This window comes from Nansenia antarctica, assembly GCF_963989245.1.
Source record: "Nansenia antarctica genome assembly, chromosome: 19".
In the NCBI taxonomy this organism is placed as follows: Eukaryota; Metazoa; Chordata; class Actinopteri; order Argentiniformes; family Microstomatidae; genus Nansenia; species Nansenia antarctica.
The window spans coordinates 20,713,415-20,728,266 of record NC_137692.1 but is presented as its reverse complement, the minus strand read 5'-3'; the positions used below and the strand labels follow the sequence as shown (position 1 = coordinate 20,728,266).

General features: G+C 41.6%; 1 protein-coding gene across 1 annotated transcript; it reads left to right on the top strand.

Moving 5' to 3' along the window:
* Positions 1-4,809: 4,809 nt before the first annotated feature.
* Positions 4,810-11,157, top strand: LOC308174093 (myelin and lymphocyte protein; the record flags this gene model as incomplete). The annotated part of the gene is made up of 4 exons (XM_080549147.1): positions 4,810-4,896; positions 8,622-8,789; positions 10,810-10,947; positions 11,083-11,157. 4 exons carry the CDS (start codon positions 4,810-4,812, stop codon positions 11,155-11,157), a joined length of 468 nt encoding a protein of 155 aa, XP_080405273.1.
* Positions 11,158-14,852: the final 3,695 nt, after the last annotated feature.

The following is a 14,852-nucleotide window of genomic DNA, read 5'->3' as shown; positions in this document are numbered from 1 at the left end:
ACTATCCATTTGAAACTGTTAATAACTATCAGCGTGAATGACCTTCTCTACGATCTGTAACTCACATCCACCCCCCCGCTCCATCCTGCTTCCAATGGGAGAAAAAGCAGCACATGCTACAGGTTATGACTTGGAAAAGCCTCCTTTCATCTCTCTCTCTCTCTCTCTCTCTCTCTCTCTCTCTCTCTCTCTCTCTCTTCTCTCTCTCTCTCTCTCTCTCTCTCTCTCTCTCTCTCTCTCTCACACACACACACACACACCTTCCATCAACATCATCCGTATCTCCTCTCGTTTTTCTAGTGTTTTGAGATAATGGTGGCTGTTCCGGTTTTTCCACATTCCACCTTTTTGAGACTGAAACACACCACCGCTAGGAGTTTCTATGGCAATGAGAGTAGGCCGAGGTTGATGTTATCGTTATATTTCTATAATAACATTAACGTCATAAGGGGATGCTGTACATTGTATGTAATAGTACTGTAGTGTTCTTTCACCCAGAGGAAATACAACCTTCCTCAATCTACACCTGTAGCCCTCCAGTTGTGGATTGAGGAAGGTTGTATTTCCTCACTACTATTACATACAATGCCAGCATCCCCTTATGATGTTAAAATTTAAATTATTATAAATTATTATGTTAATGTTATTATAGAAAGTATAACGATAACATCAACCTCAAATACAGGCCTTATGGCAAGTAAGACCTTAGCCGCTAGCCGTATTTGTGCATTCAAGTCAAGTCACAAGTTAATAAATGTTATTAAGCAAACTCTGGACAATTAAGGATTTTTGAAATATTGTAATCGGAGTAAAGTTCATTGCTGGGCCCCTCTTCAAGGCTGTTGTACTTCCTGACCTGGCTCAGTCTAGATGAGTATGAGTCATACATACATACATACCAACACACTTTATCAATCACACTATCACTGAGGTCATATTTACTTGTACCCTGTCGTCAATTACACTCTTGAAAGGAATAGTGTATAGGTTATGAATGTGGTTGCTCACTTAAGTGATTGAGCAACTTTTCAAACAGAGACACTGTTATCTGTCTTTTATTCTGGCTTGTTTTTTTTCTATAACGGTTAATGCAATACGGTCAGTCTAGTGAAATATCTGGTCGATTTCACATCATTTAATATTTGTAGGAATAGTATCCAGAATTATCCAGTTTTCCCAAAACATTCTTGAACCGGGGCATTCCGTCTGAGAGAGGAGCACTGCCCCTCCTGGTGCCCCCACGGTTGAAAAACGTCTCTCTTATGTGCCCTTTTGAGGGGCAAAAATGCCCTTTTGAGTGGCAAGAATGCCATTTTGAGTGGCGAAAATGAGAGGACGTGCCCTATTGGTGCCCCTCCAATGGTCTAAACTTGACCATGTGCCCCCACAGTTGAAAAACGTCGCACTAAAGTGCCCTTTTGAGTGGCGAAATTAGAGGATGTGCCCTATTGGCTGCCTTCCAATGGTCCTTCCCCTTGACCATGTGCACTGATGGGGTCCCATGTTGTCCAGTAGGTGCCCTTTTTTTCTTTTCGCCCCCCCCTGCCCTTCAAACAGCCTGAGTCCGCCACTGGAGAGGAGGACCAATAGAAAGGGGGTGAGATTTTAACGAGGGGGTACGATACGGTATTCAGTGGCACGCAGGAAAAGTGATCCTGTAAGAGGAGCTGAGCGTGTGACACAGTGCCTTGGGTGAGACAAAGTGAGGTAGACCAGGGGACAGAGTGTGTTCTGATCCGTTTCTGTGATCACAGCCAGGACAGGACACATCTCACCGGCTCTGATCTGCTCCTCTCAACCATGGCCGCCCGCTGCTGCCATGTCCTATCACAGGCAGGGAGGAAGGGAACTTACCTTAGCCATTGACTCAACTACCCACCTGTTTAACCCCTTTTATCTATCAACAGACATGGGAAGAACACGTCTGTGTCGGGAGTCTATTCTGACCAGCTCAAAGCCTTCTTATTTCACTGATATGTCCACATTCCATCTCAGATGGCTGCGATAACCTGTCATTATGGCTAGGGGGTTGTGAGAGAGGAAATCACTGGTCATCCAACATTTTGTGTGTGTGTGTAAAGTGCTTTACAACAGGAATAAGAACATAAAGTGAATAGAAAAACATATATAAAAACATATACAAGCATAGAATGAATATAAAAGCAGGGGAAAAAAGTAAAAAGAAAAGGTAAAGATCTAACATATCCATATCCCTTTCATCTCCCTACTACCTTCCACAGTCTTTCTGTACTTCCCACTGGCTTTCCACCAGCACCACAAACATCAGTTAGTGTTTATGCTTGTGTGTGTGGGTATGTGCGTGTAACTGAAGCCAGCAGTGACAAACAGCCATTGTCTAGAGGCTGGGAGTGCTGGCAGGGGTTCCCATGGAGGAGTGTGTGTAGAGCGGTTCCAGGCAGTAACCAGATCCCTCTCTAGTCTAAGGTGTGGCCAGAGAGAGCTGCATGCTCCGCTGGCCTGGAGCTGGTTCTCCTTCTATTAACCTGTGTATTTACAATCATATGTCCCATCAACCACCTCTAAATCACCATGACATTGTTTTATAATGAGATATCAAGATTGCTTTATTGTCTGTCACACACTCACAGAAATTCTCCTTTGACAGGCAGAAGTGCAGCTCAAGAATACAGTTTCCACATTAAAAACACACATAGGTCACATACATACAATAAAAACAGACAGACATAGCAGTGTGTTTATAAAATGTAGTGCCTATTTAAAAAGTCCAGTCATTTAAAAATAATAGTAAAAAACAGTATTAAAAAGCTTAAAATGTTGTGGTTTAAAAAGAAAAACAATGCGCTTCCTATTTTAAAATGTTCAGATAAGCAATGATTCTATAGAGATTTGGCCAACATCATACCTTGTGATCTCTATATGTTTTTTTGTGGGATAATATTCACCAGTTTGATCCGTATCTCCAGCTGAGAGGTTTATAGAGGAGTATAAGGTGTTATCAGTTAAAAATCTTCCACAGTCTGGTGCTCCGGTGTGTTTATGGGATAGCTCTTCGGGCTGTCGTCTTCAGTCTACCTTCTCTTTAGTGTGTGCCCATTAGACCCGTGTGTATGGGGGGGACAGGTGTGCGCCTTTTAAACATGCTTGGTTAAACTTCATTGGTCTGAGGCACGAGATCAAGGATTTGGTGTGTGGCCATTCACAGAGAACAACTGTAACCTACTCACCTAATGTTGACTATCTCTGTTAGCTCAGAGACATCGAGATAGAACCACAGAAGAGCCTTTCCCTGTTGCCACAATCACCTAGTAAGCTTTTGCTCACTGACTCTTCCCATGATTTGTATGTTGTATGAAATGCGCTTTTACATGTTATCCAAAGCGACTTACAACAGGTACATTTGTCTAAAATAAGTGAATCTATATCAGTCCTCATAAGAAGAAAATCTATACTAGGACCAGCATTTTTTAAAATTAACAGTAGAATAACTGTACAGAGGGGTAGTGAGGGTGAAGAGGTCTTTAGCAGGGACGGGTCTTCAATCTACGGCGGAAGATAGGTAGAGACTCTGCAGTCCTGACAGACGATAGGTAGAGACTCTGCAGTCCTGACAGAAGATAGGTAGTGACTCTGCAGTCCTGACAGAAGATAGGTAGAGACTCTGCAGTCCTGACAGAAGATAGGTAGAGACTCTGCAGTCCTGACAGAAGATAGGTAGAGACTCTGCAGTCCTGACAGAAGATAGGTAGAGACTCTGCAGTCCTGACAGAAGATAGGTAGTGACTCTGCAGTCCTGACAGAAGATAGGTAGTGGCTGCAGTCCTGACAGAAGATAGGTAGAGACTCTGCAGTCCTGACAGAAGATAGGTAGAGACTCTGCAGTCCTGACAGAAGATAGGTAGAGACTCTGCAGTCCTGACAGACGATAGGTAGAGACTCTGCAGTCCTGGCAGAAGATAGGTAGAGACTCTGCAGTCCTGACAGAAGATAGGTAGAGACTCTGCAGTCCTGACAGAAGATAGGTAGAGACTCTGCAGTCCTGACAGAAGATAGGTAGAGACTCTGCAGTCCTGACAGAAGATAGGTAGTGACTCTGCAGTCCTGACAGAAGATAGGTAGTGGCTGCAGTCCTGACAGAAGATAGGTAGAGACTCTGCAGTCCTGACAGAAGATAGGTAGAGACTCTGCAGTCCTGACAGAAGATAGGTAGAGACTCTGCAGTCCTGACAGACGATAGGTAGAGACTCTGCAGTCCTGGCAGAAGATAGGTAGAGACTCTGCAGTCCTGACAGAAGATAGGTAGAGACTCTGCAGTCCTGACAGAAGATAGGTAGAGACTCTGCAGTCCTGACAGAAGATAGGTAGTGACTCAGCCCTGACAGAAGATAGGTAGTGACTCAGCCCTGACAGAAGATAGGTAGTGACTCAGCCCTGACAGAAGATAGGTAGTGACTCAGCCCGGAGAGCAGTAGGAAGGTCACGGGAGGCCACTGGAAGGCCAAGACAGAACAGCACAACCGCCGCGTCCTCGTACCTGAAACCAGGGAAGGGTGCAGAGGAGGGGGGGTGACCTGGGAGAATTTGTGAGGGAGTCATCATCATTTTGACTGGATTTTCTGGTTCAATGAGAATTCACGTACAAACATGCTACAGGCAGGCTGAATTAGCCACACCTAAACAAACACATGCACGCACGCACCCACGCACCCACGTACATAAAGGTGTGGGTTGATGAACCGAGGGGCTTTAAAAGGCACATTCGGTCACAAGTCACTTTAGACTCTAGAGGATTGTGTTGGGCATACACATACACACACACACTTTGGGAATATGGCCACCACTACAGAAAGGAACCCTTTGCCCAGCGGCGGTGCAATGTTCACTTCAATACCAGACCTCTTCTTCATCCCGGAGTGGGTAAGTACTTCCCAATCAGATAGGTGTTCTGTTCTGTGCTCGTAGTACAATGAGAGTGGCACTGGTGTCGGCAGGCAACCAGTGCCTTTTACTCGGGCTCTCCTGGAATAGCATGGAGAACATGCCTCTGCTTAAGAGGAGAGATGTCAGAGGACTTCATGTAATATGTGGTTATTTAGCCAAGCATGATGTAATGCAGAGTGCACTGTGAGAAATGATATACATTCATTTATGTTTTCATAGTATCTCAAAACTTGATGGGCCATGGTACTTTTTGTGATAAAAAAAACAAAACAAATACTGGATATCACCAGTTTCATGCTGTATTAAGATGACATTCAACCTCTTTTTGCAAGCTTGTTTTATAAACCAGGGGTTGAAGAAATGTGTGTGTGAAGTTTGGCAACAATGTGTACCCAGCAGTGTCTCAACTCTCTTGTTGTGTATACTGTTTATAATGTATGTATGATTTATGAATGTAGTATTGGTCTGAACAAATGTCTTACACAACCCTTGTGTGTGTGTGTGTGTGTGTGGCAGGTGTGCGGGGGTCTGGTGTGGATGCTGGTGGCCTCCACTAAAATATTGGTAACGAACCCTCAGGCATGGGTCATGTTTGTGTCCTTGTTCTGCTTCATCATGACCACCCTGTTGTTCTTCATCTACATGGTGGGAGGAAACAAGAGCCGCGTCTTCCCCACCCTGGTAAGAGAGCTTCTCAGGCGGCCATGTTGGATAATGACGATAACATTGACATTTACATTGACATTTTTGGCATTTAGCAGACGCCTTATACTAAGCAAGTGAATCATCAATCCACCAGTCGTAGCAGGAAGAGTAATCCAGCTCAGGCCCGGGGCCATTGATAGAAGGAAAAACCTTCTCATATCACCTTCTTCTAAACCATGTTTACACTGGAGAAACAGAGACACAGCACAAGGGGGGCAATAGAAGTTTTTAGGGACACAGTAGAGGGGAAAGCGGGTGTCTTTAGGAGACGCAGTGCTGAGGGGCGGAAGATGTCTCAGGAGGAGCAGTTAACGATAAGCGATAAAGATAAACGATAAAGATGACCGGATTCAAAGATAGGTTAGGGTTCGATCCTACATCTTAATGTTCTAGCAAACATAGCTAGTACAAATAACTATGATGATGTCGATATTGCTGACCCCCCCATCCCCCATCTTAATGTTTAATCAAAAGAGATAATTATAAAAAACGCTTACCATTTTTGTTACACTATACATGAAGTTTGCTCTATACTTGTGTAGAAACACTGTAATAACATTATTATTGCATAATGAAATACCAAAGTATTATGTATAGACAAGTATAGACAGCGCTACAACACGCAACTTAAAGAAAAGTGTCATTTATTGTGTGGTTTATTTGTTGATCTTTAGTCTATATACCATGTGATAACGCTCTTGCTCTCTCTCTCTCTCTCTGCATCTCTCTCTCTTTCCAGGATGTAGCGTTACATGCGCTTGCAGCCTTCTTCTATCTCAGTGCATCTGTGGCGCAGGCATATACCACCATAGGCATAGGGTCCTCCGCCAAAGCTCTCTCCTACAGTTCCTTAGGTTTCAACACCACAGGTATCACCAAGATTTACCATTTGGACATTGCAGCAGTGGTAGGTTCCATTCACCCCTGCTTCCTACACAACGGTATACAGTACATTGTAACAGTATTTTAACAAACGAACCCTACAGTTTGAATATAGAAAAACATACATTTGGGAAAAATACTATGATTTAGATGTTTGGTAGCATGCTGTAGGCCTATAGAATATAATCTGCACAACATTTACATTTACATTTTTGGCATTTAGCAGACGCCTTATTCCAAAGCGACTTACAATCAATACATTTGAATACTAAGCAAGTGAATCATCAATCCACCAGTCGTAGCAGGAAGAGTAATCCAGCTCAGGCCCGGGGCCATTGATAGAAGGAAAAAACCTCTTCTATCACCTTCTTCTAACCCTTTTTTTTTTTTTTACACTGGAGAAACAGAGAAACAGTACAAGGGGGGCAATAGAATAGTTTTTAACAACCAGACAGAAACAGAGACCAGTGTCGGTAGTCTGACTCATTCCCTCCCTGTTTGTGTCACTTGATTCACTAAAGCTGATGTCCTATGTGTGTTCCCTGTGTGAATTAGGTGATGTCGTTCGTGGCTACTCTGCTCTACACTGTCCATACCATCTTCTCTGCGGTCCGATGGAAGTCATCTTGAATGTACACGGACAATAGACGTTAGAAATGATACCACTCAACAGGCAATACTAGGCAGTTTGACATTTATATTTTTCACTTTTTTTTACAGATACGCCATGAATTGCAATCTATTTTTTTTTTAATGATCTAACATACCCTGTATGATTTATCTATGCAAAAATCTTAATGCAAAATACTGTAATCGAATGTGTAATAAATAAATTTATTTGATATAACATCCATTTTCCTGCATGTTTCAGTTGCTGAAATTAGAGGTATCGCCTTGAGAAATGTGGTACATACATCCCTACATGTTTGAACGCTGCCAGTAGCAACCACTGTAACTAAGGATGAAAACTATCTGCAGGCAGCCGTAGTCGATGGTGACCATTGACAACAGGATAGAGTGAAACTGGAGAAGCCGCAGGTGGCAATGCCTTGTCAAAAATTGATAAGCCATCTCCACAACATCCTTCAAACAAAACAACTGAATTCCTCAGCAGTCCGATCCTTATTTGCAGGGTGTGTCCAGGGTAGTGAAAGGTAGGCAAGCCTACCACAATGCCAGAGCAGGTTTTGCAAGTCTTCTTTCTTATAAGGGAGCACCTGACGCTCCGTTAGTTCACAGCAGCACTGGTCAACAAGTGGATAAGCACAGTAATGGAAGCGTCTACAGCTCAGCCTATGGGGAATCTACCCAGCGGGGTAGGAATATGCACCACGGTCCCCGACATCTTCTACGTGCCTGAACTTGTGAGTAAAAGAAGTAAAAATATATACTATAGACCATGTTGATAGCCTAGGAAATTCCATTTCTATATTAGATTTTTTTGCACATGATTTGTTGGGATGTTAATTTGTTACTCTAAAAGGCCTTCAACGTTTGACATACTTCCATATCAAATAACCTTTTATATACAGTACAGTATAACAATCTATAACTTCCATTTGCATTGTGTCGTGAGGGTATTTAGGCGTTATAAGACAAGTATCACATTGATTTGTATTGTCTAAAATTGGACATTGTAAAAACATTTAATTGCACTAAGTACTGTACTGTACTGCCTACTGTAGCCTATTAGGCAGCGCTGCGTTAAAGATGGGACTCGTAGTGTATGAGTGGTAAATCACCGACAGAATATGAGCAACACTTCAACAAGCAACTCTTCAACCGACACTTGGTTGTCCCTGGTTTTCTCTGAATAGTTCAAATGAATGTCCTTCACAACCGGTTACTTTGAATTCGTTTTCATTTCAAATCAGTGGTCTCTGGGAAAACATGGTATTTCAAAGTATTGAGACACATAGCCTTGCTCTGGATGTTACTCCATGTCCCCAGGACTGAGAGGTGAGGAGAGGAGAGGAGAGGACCAGGGCAGGCCAGAGTAGAGGAGATAAGTTTAGTGTAGAATATTTTGTTTTATTATTTATGTATAGTAGAATACAGTAGAGAAGTACAGTACATTTATTTGTAGTTGACCCGGTGTTTGTGCATGTGAACAGATCTTCGGGGGTCTGGTATGGATCCTGGTGGCATCCACTCATGTGAGGCCGGAGAACCCTCAGGGCTGGGTGATGTTTGTCTCTGTCTTCTGCTTCATCATGACTTTCCTCTGGCTCATCATCTTCGCCTGCGGAGGACACAAAAACAGTGGCGCGTGGGCAGCAGCGGTAAGCACAGAGGCGGTGTGTGTGACTGTGTGTGTGTGTGTGTGTGTGTGTGTGTGTGTGTGTGTGTGTTTGTGTGGATAGGTGTTGGTGGTGTGAAACCATATGAAACTGGAGAACCCAAGAGGCAGTCTTAAGATGGGAGGCAGGGTGTATCCTGTAGGTGATGTGTGTGTACAAAATATGTCTGTGTGTCGTATGTGTGTTTTATCTAGAGTATGTTTGTCTATGTTTATGTGTAAGAGTAGTTGGTGTCTATGTGTGTAACTATGAGTCTGTACTTATGGGTGTCAGGTAACGTCAGATAAAGAATTATCCATATGGTAAACAAGTTATAAAAAAGTAATCCCTGAATCATCAGGACATCAACATGCTATTTCTAAATAAAATCTCATAAAACTTGACATATTCATCATTGTGTCATATATTATTTATAGTTTATATAAAGTAAAGTAATATATATATATATATATGTTAAAGTATAGTTATTGAAGTATAAGATCATAAGTTACAAAACTCAGGGGCCTCATTTATAGAAAGTACTTAGATCAAATGTTGATCTTACTCGTGTCGTACGTAGAAAACCACGTCAAGGTAGTGATTTATACAATTTCAACGTGAGTCAATTTGACAGTGGAAACGATCGTAGCTCTACGTCGGGTATTGACCTTGCGTACGCACATTACCTACTGGTTATGCAGAGTTATTACAGGCATGTGAGCCGCACTGCCTATACTGTAATTCATGCAAGTGGCTCGTAATAAAATTAACGATGTTGTTATCAGCCGAGAAAATAAGTTTAATTCAAGATTTAAAGGGAACTGATGTTTATGATTGTATGTCAGTCTTTCTTTATATCCCTCCGGAGCTGTCTATCTCCCCTAATAATTAATTTAATTTAATAATTTTGCCATTTAGCAGACGCTTTTAATCCAAAGCGATTTACAATTACGAATTACAGGGACATTCCCCCTGGAGTAACTGAGGGCTAAGTGCCTTACTCAAGGGCACACTAGTAGTGGTGTGGTTTCAGGCGGGATTTGAACTCACAACCTTCCGATCACAAGTCCAACTCACTATCCACTACTAGACCACCACTACCCCAACAACATGCCTAGTGCGTTCCACAACGGACCTTGCCCGGCCACGCGCCTTGCCCGGCCTTGCCCGGCCACGCGCTAAATTATACTGGAGTTTCCACCACCTCCCCTGATTTTCTTTTACAACTTGAGTACTGAGTATAAGCATTTGCCTGGTTAGTTGTCATGATCAAACGTTACAAGGCCTTGCCCGGCCTTGCCCGGCCTTGCCCGGCCTTGCCCGGCCACGCGCTAAATTATACTGGAGTTTCCACCACCTCCCCTGATTTTCTTTTACAACTTGAGTACTGAGTATAAGCATTTGCCTGGTTAGTTGTCATGATCAAACGTTACAAACGCAACTTACCGAGAAGCCACCCTTCTCTGCCCTCTCCCGCTTCCAGACGAACGCCTACCCTATATTATAGCACTTGGCTTAATTCAGCCGCTATAATTGAGCCGCTATCACAGGGCGTTAATACAATTCTCATTCACCTGCGTTCATTTGACCTGCGTTGGTATTCATAGAAGGAAGCACGTACGCAATCTTAATCAAGCGCAGCCCGTTTTATAAATAATGCTTACGTCCGTTTAGAAAAATGTGCTTACGTGCAAGTCAAAGATGACATTCAAGTACTTTTTTTATAAATTAATTTTAATTTAATTTAATAATTTTGCCATTTAGCAGACGCTTTTAATCCAAAGCGATTTACAATTACGAATTACAGGGACATTCCTCCTGGAGTAACTGAGGGCTAAGTGCCTTACTCAAGGGCACACTAAATGAGGCCCCTGGACTTTGTGTATATGCAGGGCTCTCGTGTAAAATAGGCATTGTTCTCAATGGGACTCCCTACCAAAATAAAAGTTAAATAAAAAATAAATATGAAGTAGTAAGCTGCGTCCCTTCCCCTCACGGCAGTCTATTACATGTGTCTGTCCAGGACTTTGCATACCATGGCCTGGCAGCCTTCTTCTACCTCAGTGCATCCGTACCTCTGGCTTCAGTGACCATAGGGCTAGGGGAAATACTTACCCCTACTTCAAACATCAAAAGCTACCAGATAGACATCGCGGCAGTGGTGAGTAGGACACAGATAATAATATCAAGGAAGGAAATATAAGAGGTTAAAAGAGAAATGGCATCTACTGTACTGATGAAGGTAAAGTGGTATACTATATTCTGAAGTTTTGTTATTTATTTGTTCTTCTCCCAGGTGTTTTCCTATGTGGCCACACTACTCTACTTCGTTCATTTCATCCTGTCGTCGATCCGATGGAAGACCTTCTGATCTGACATTGAGCAATGTGTGTGTGATAGTGCGTGACGTTAGAATTATAAGGTTCTATCTCCATTTTTGGTCAAAATTTAGTTTTTTACATAATCTGATCCATTAGGTGTTTATTAATGCCTGTGTGGTGTTATTTTTTTAAATGTTGACATTTTTGAGTTAGTAATTCATAAAATACAAAGGTTCCATCTCACAGAACATAATGGAATGTAAAAACTTTGACGCTCAATATCTCTGAACTGCCCTAAACGGAGATAGAACCTTATAATTCTAAACTCACGAGTGAGTGAGAGGATAATTGTGTGTGTGTGTTTGAGGAATAACTTTCTGCTGTAGGAATCAAGTTGCTGACCTAGCCTACAAATCAAGTCTGGATCTTGTTTTTTGTTTTGATTTATGGAATTTTATCATTTAACAATTTTGTTTATCATTCTGTTTTTGGAATTGATCATGTACCGGTAACATACAGTAGAACATTGGTAATCTCTGTAATTTTGTAATATTTTTTTGTAAAATGGTACTTTGATTATCACTGACTGACCAACCAGCTACTGTCTAGACTCCTAACTCTACCCCCACTATATACACTCTCTCTTTGTAACCAATGAAATATGTTTTATATATTTTGTAAATTAATGCAGATCAATTTTGTCAAGACAATGTTTGTTGCATTGTAAAAGTTGAGTGAAAGGTAGTCCTGCAGCTGATCTATTTGGGCAACTTGTGTTCATCAGATTGCATTAAAAAACATACTTTTTCAAATATGTCAATAGAAGCCTCGTCATCCTGGTTGCATTTATATATTTGCCAGCCTAAATGGCTCCTTAACAGTAACCTAACTGTTGCATGTGTGTTCAGGTTTGTTTTCGGGCAAATGTGTGCATGTGTAATGGGGTTAACAGATAATGGGGTTGTAGCATGGGCTCTAGCATTTAATGTGGGGGGTGGGGTGGGGTGGGGAGGGGGTGGGGTGAGACTCCTGGGCTAAACACACACAGGTACAGGTAAATAATTAAAAGAGTTAAGTGGGTTATCTCTGGGACCTATGCCCGACAACACAAAAGGCCGTTGGATGGAGTAAGCCAGCATACTGTTAGTGAACAGTGTATCCATTACATACTGCTGTGTAATGGTGGGGCCTGTTGTATCTGCTGAACTATGACTACAGAAACTCAATAAGAATACTATTATACTCACAACAGCTATAGAAAGATTTTTAAATTCTGTGTGTGTGTGTGTGTGTGTATTTATGTTCCTTTTAGACTTCCTGTATCTCATATCTTCCTCTGTTGCTACAAGGTGGGACCAGTAACACAGCCAAACAATAGCTTTAACACTAATGTGTCCGATTAATGCAGTAAACTGTAGACTGAGCACTTAAAAAGGCCGCCATATCAACATGTAACATGACTGTGTCACAGACAGCTAGCACTGACTTAGAGTGTCCTGTCTGAACAAAGCCTGCTCCATATGTTGACAGTTTGTGATAATTACTATAGGTTTGCTATAATTACGGCTGTGGTACCATTCATCACTCCATTCCATGCATTACAATGAGCCTGTCATTACCTACAACAGCCTCCCCTGTTACGTCCCACAGGTTCTCCATCCTGGAGTGGACTTATAGATACTCGCCCTATTTCAGGGCATCTTGGCAGGTGTTTCCGCTAAGTCAAGTGTGTTCTGTCAGGCAATGTCTAGTTAGTATTGATTCTAGGCTTTATATTTGCTGTTGGATTCTGGCATTGCTGTCTGTCAACATGAGGACCAAAGAGATGTCAATGAAGCCATTGTGAGGCTGAAATATCATGATGAGAAATCATTGAGAAACATGAAGCCAAAGCTTAGACTTTCCAAAATCAACAGTTTGTAACGTCATTCAAAAAAGACAGAAGGCACTGGTGAGCTCAGCATTCGCAAACAGGCTGGTAGTCCAAGAAAGACTTCTATAGTGGGATGACTAAAGAATGTTCATCATTCAATGAAGAAAACCCCTCAAAACAACAGTCCCACAGATCAGGAACACTATTCAGGACATAGTCATGAATGCTAAGACTAGCATCTGCAGAATCATCACCAGCCAGACCACAGAGGCTTCACTGCATGGCGCAAAACATGAGTCACCCTATAGTCAAGTTACAGTTTGCTAAAAAAAAAAGTACTGTACTTTAAAAAGCCTGCAGAGGTCAGGAAAACAGTCTTATGGACAGAAGACAAATATTGTCATGTACCAGAGTGATTGCAAGAGGAATTTTCTTTTGATAAAAAACGGATCTGCCCAAGATGTTAGAGCATACCACCCTATCTGTGAAACATGGTGGAGGGGGGGGGGGGGGTGCTATGGTTTGGGCATGTATAGCTGTCACAATAAGTAATAACTTGTATTCATTGATTATGTTACTGTTGACAGAAGAAACAGAATGTGTTATTATGAAGTGTACAGAAAAATCGTGTCTGCTTGAGTACAAGCAAATACATCAAAGTTCACTTGATGGCACTTCATCATACATTTCAGGGCCAAAAGTTATTGACTGGCCAAGTCACCGTTCAAATCAAATTGAACATGCAGTTCATTTCTTCATAGGATTTTAGGCAAAGTGGGTTCGAGTTAGCAGGCAGGCAGTTGAGTACTGAACATGTCGTAGTCTGTTGAGGATGCCCAAATACAATACTGTTCCAGTAGTCCAGTACTCTTCTCTCCCTCTATCTATCTGTAATGATGATTTCTGATATTGAAGTATAAAATCCAAGTGGAAGAATCTTACCATAACAATCCTCTAACCTCTCATCTCTCTCTCTCGAACCAACTCTCACTTTCTTTCAACTACTGATGAATTTGAATATTGTGAAATTGCTAAATGTATGTCATTGCATGTGCTTAACTTGTAAGGTAACATTATGTGCTTGGAACAAAATGTGCTTAATGATTGTGTGACTGTAGAAGTGACTCCAACCCAACACTTAGGTTCAGTACTGGTTTCAGAAACACAGGAACATGTACCTGGATGCTGTACCTTGACAAGAATGTCAGACGCAAACTGTAACAAATGTCAAACTAAGACCCATGTTTGTACCATGCACTGATTGATTGATTCATATACATTGCATCACCGACCAATGAAATGTATATAGCTTAGGTGATTAACCCTTTGTGTTAGGCTTTTGTAAATATAACTCTTGTGTGGTACCATATCTCTGTCTCTGATGAAAGAATATAAACAATAAAGGCCAACTTTTAATTTGGAAATATTAAAAATTATATTTGTCTTGGCTGTTTCTATTGCACCACTACCCAACCATCACGCATCTGTCTGTCTGTCTATCTTCCAACGTTTTCTCATCTATGTGCCTATGCTACCCTCTGACCAACTATTATCCATGTTGGCCATCCTACTATCTCACTTGCTTTCACCTACCCAGTTTATCTATCTATTCTAGCCTCTAAACAACTATGCCCCCTAGTGGCAGGAAAAGGACCCAAACAATCCATGGAAACCGTTCCATTACAATCATACTATACTATCATACTAAGGAAAAAACAGTGAACCATTAGCAAGCTTGTCATATATATCGTATATTCATTTACATTTGCATTTTTGGCATTTAGCAGACACCTTATTCCATTGTTATATATATGTTATATGTTATTTAGATATATAAGTTATATAATATATTAATATAGAAAAATATTAATC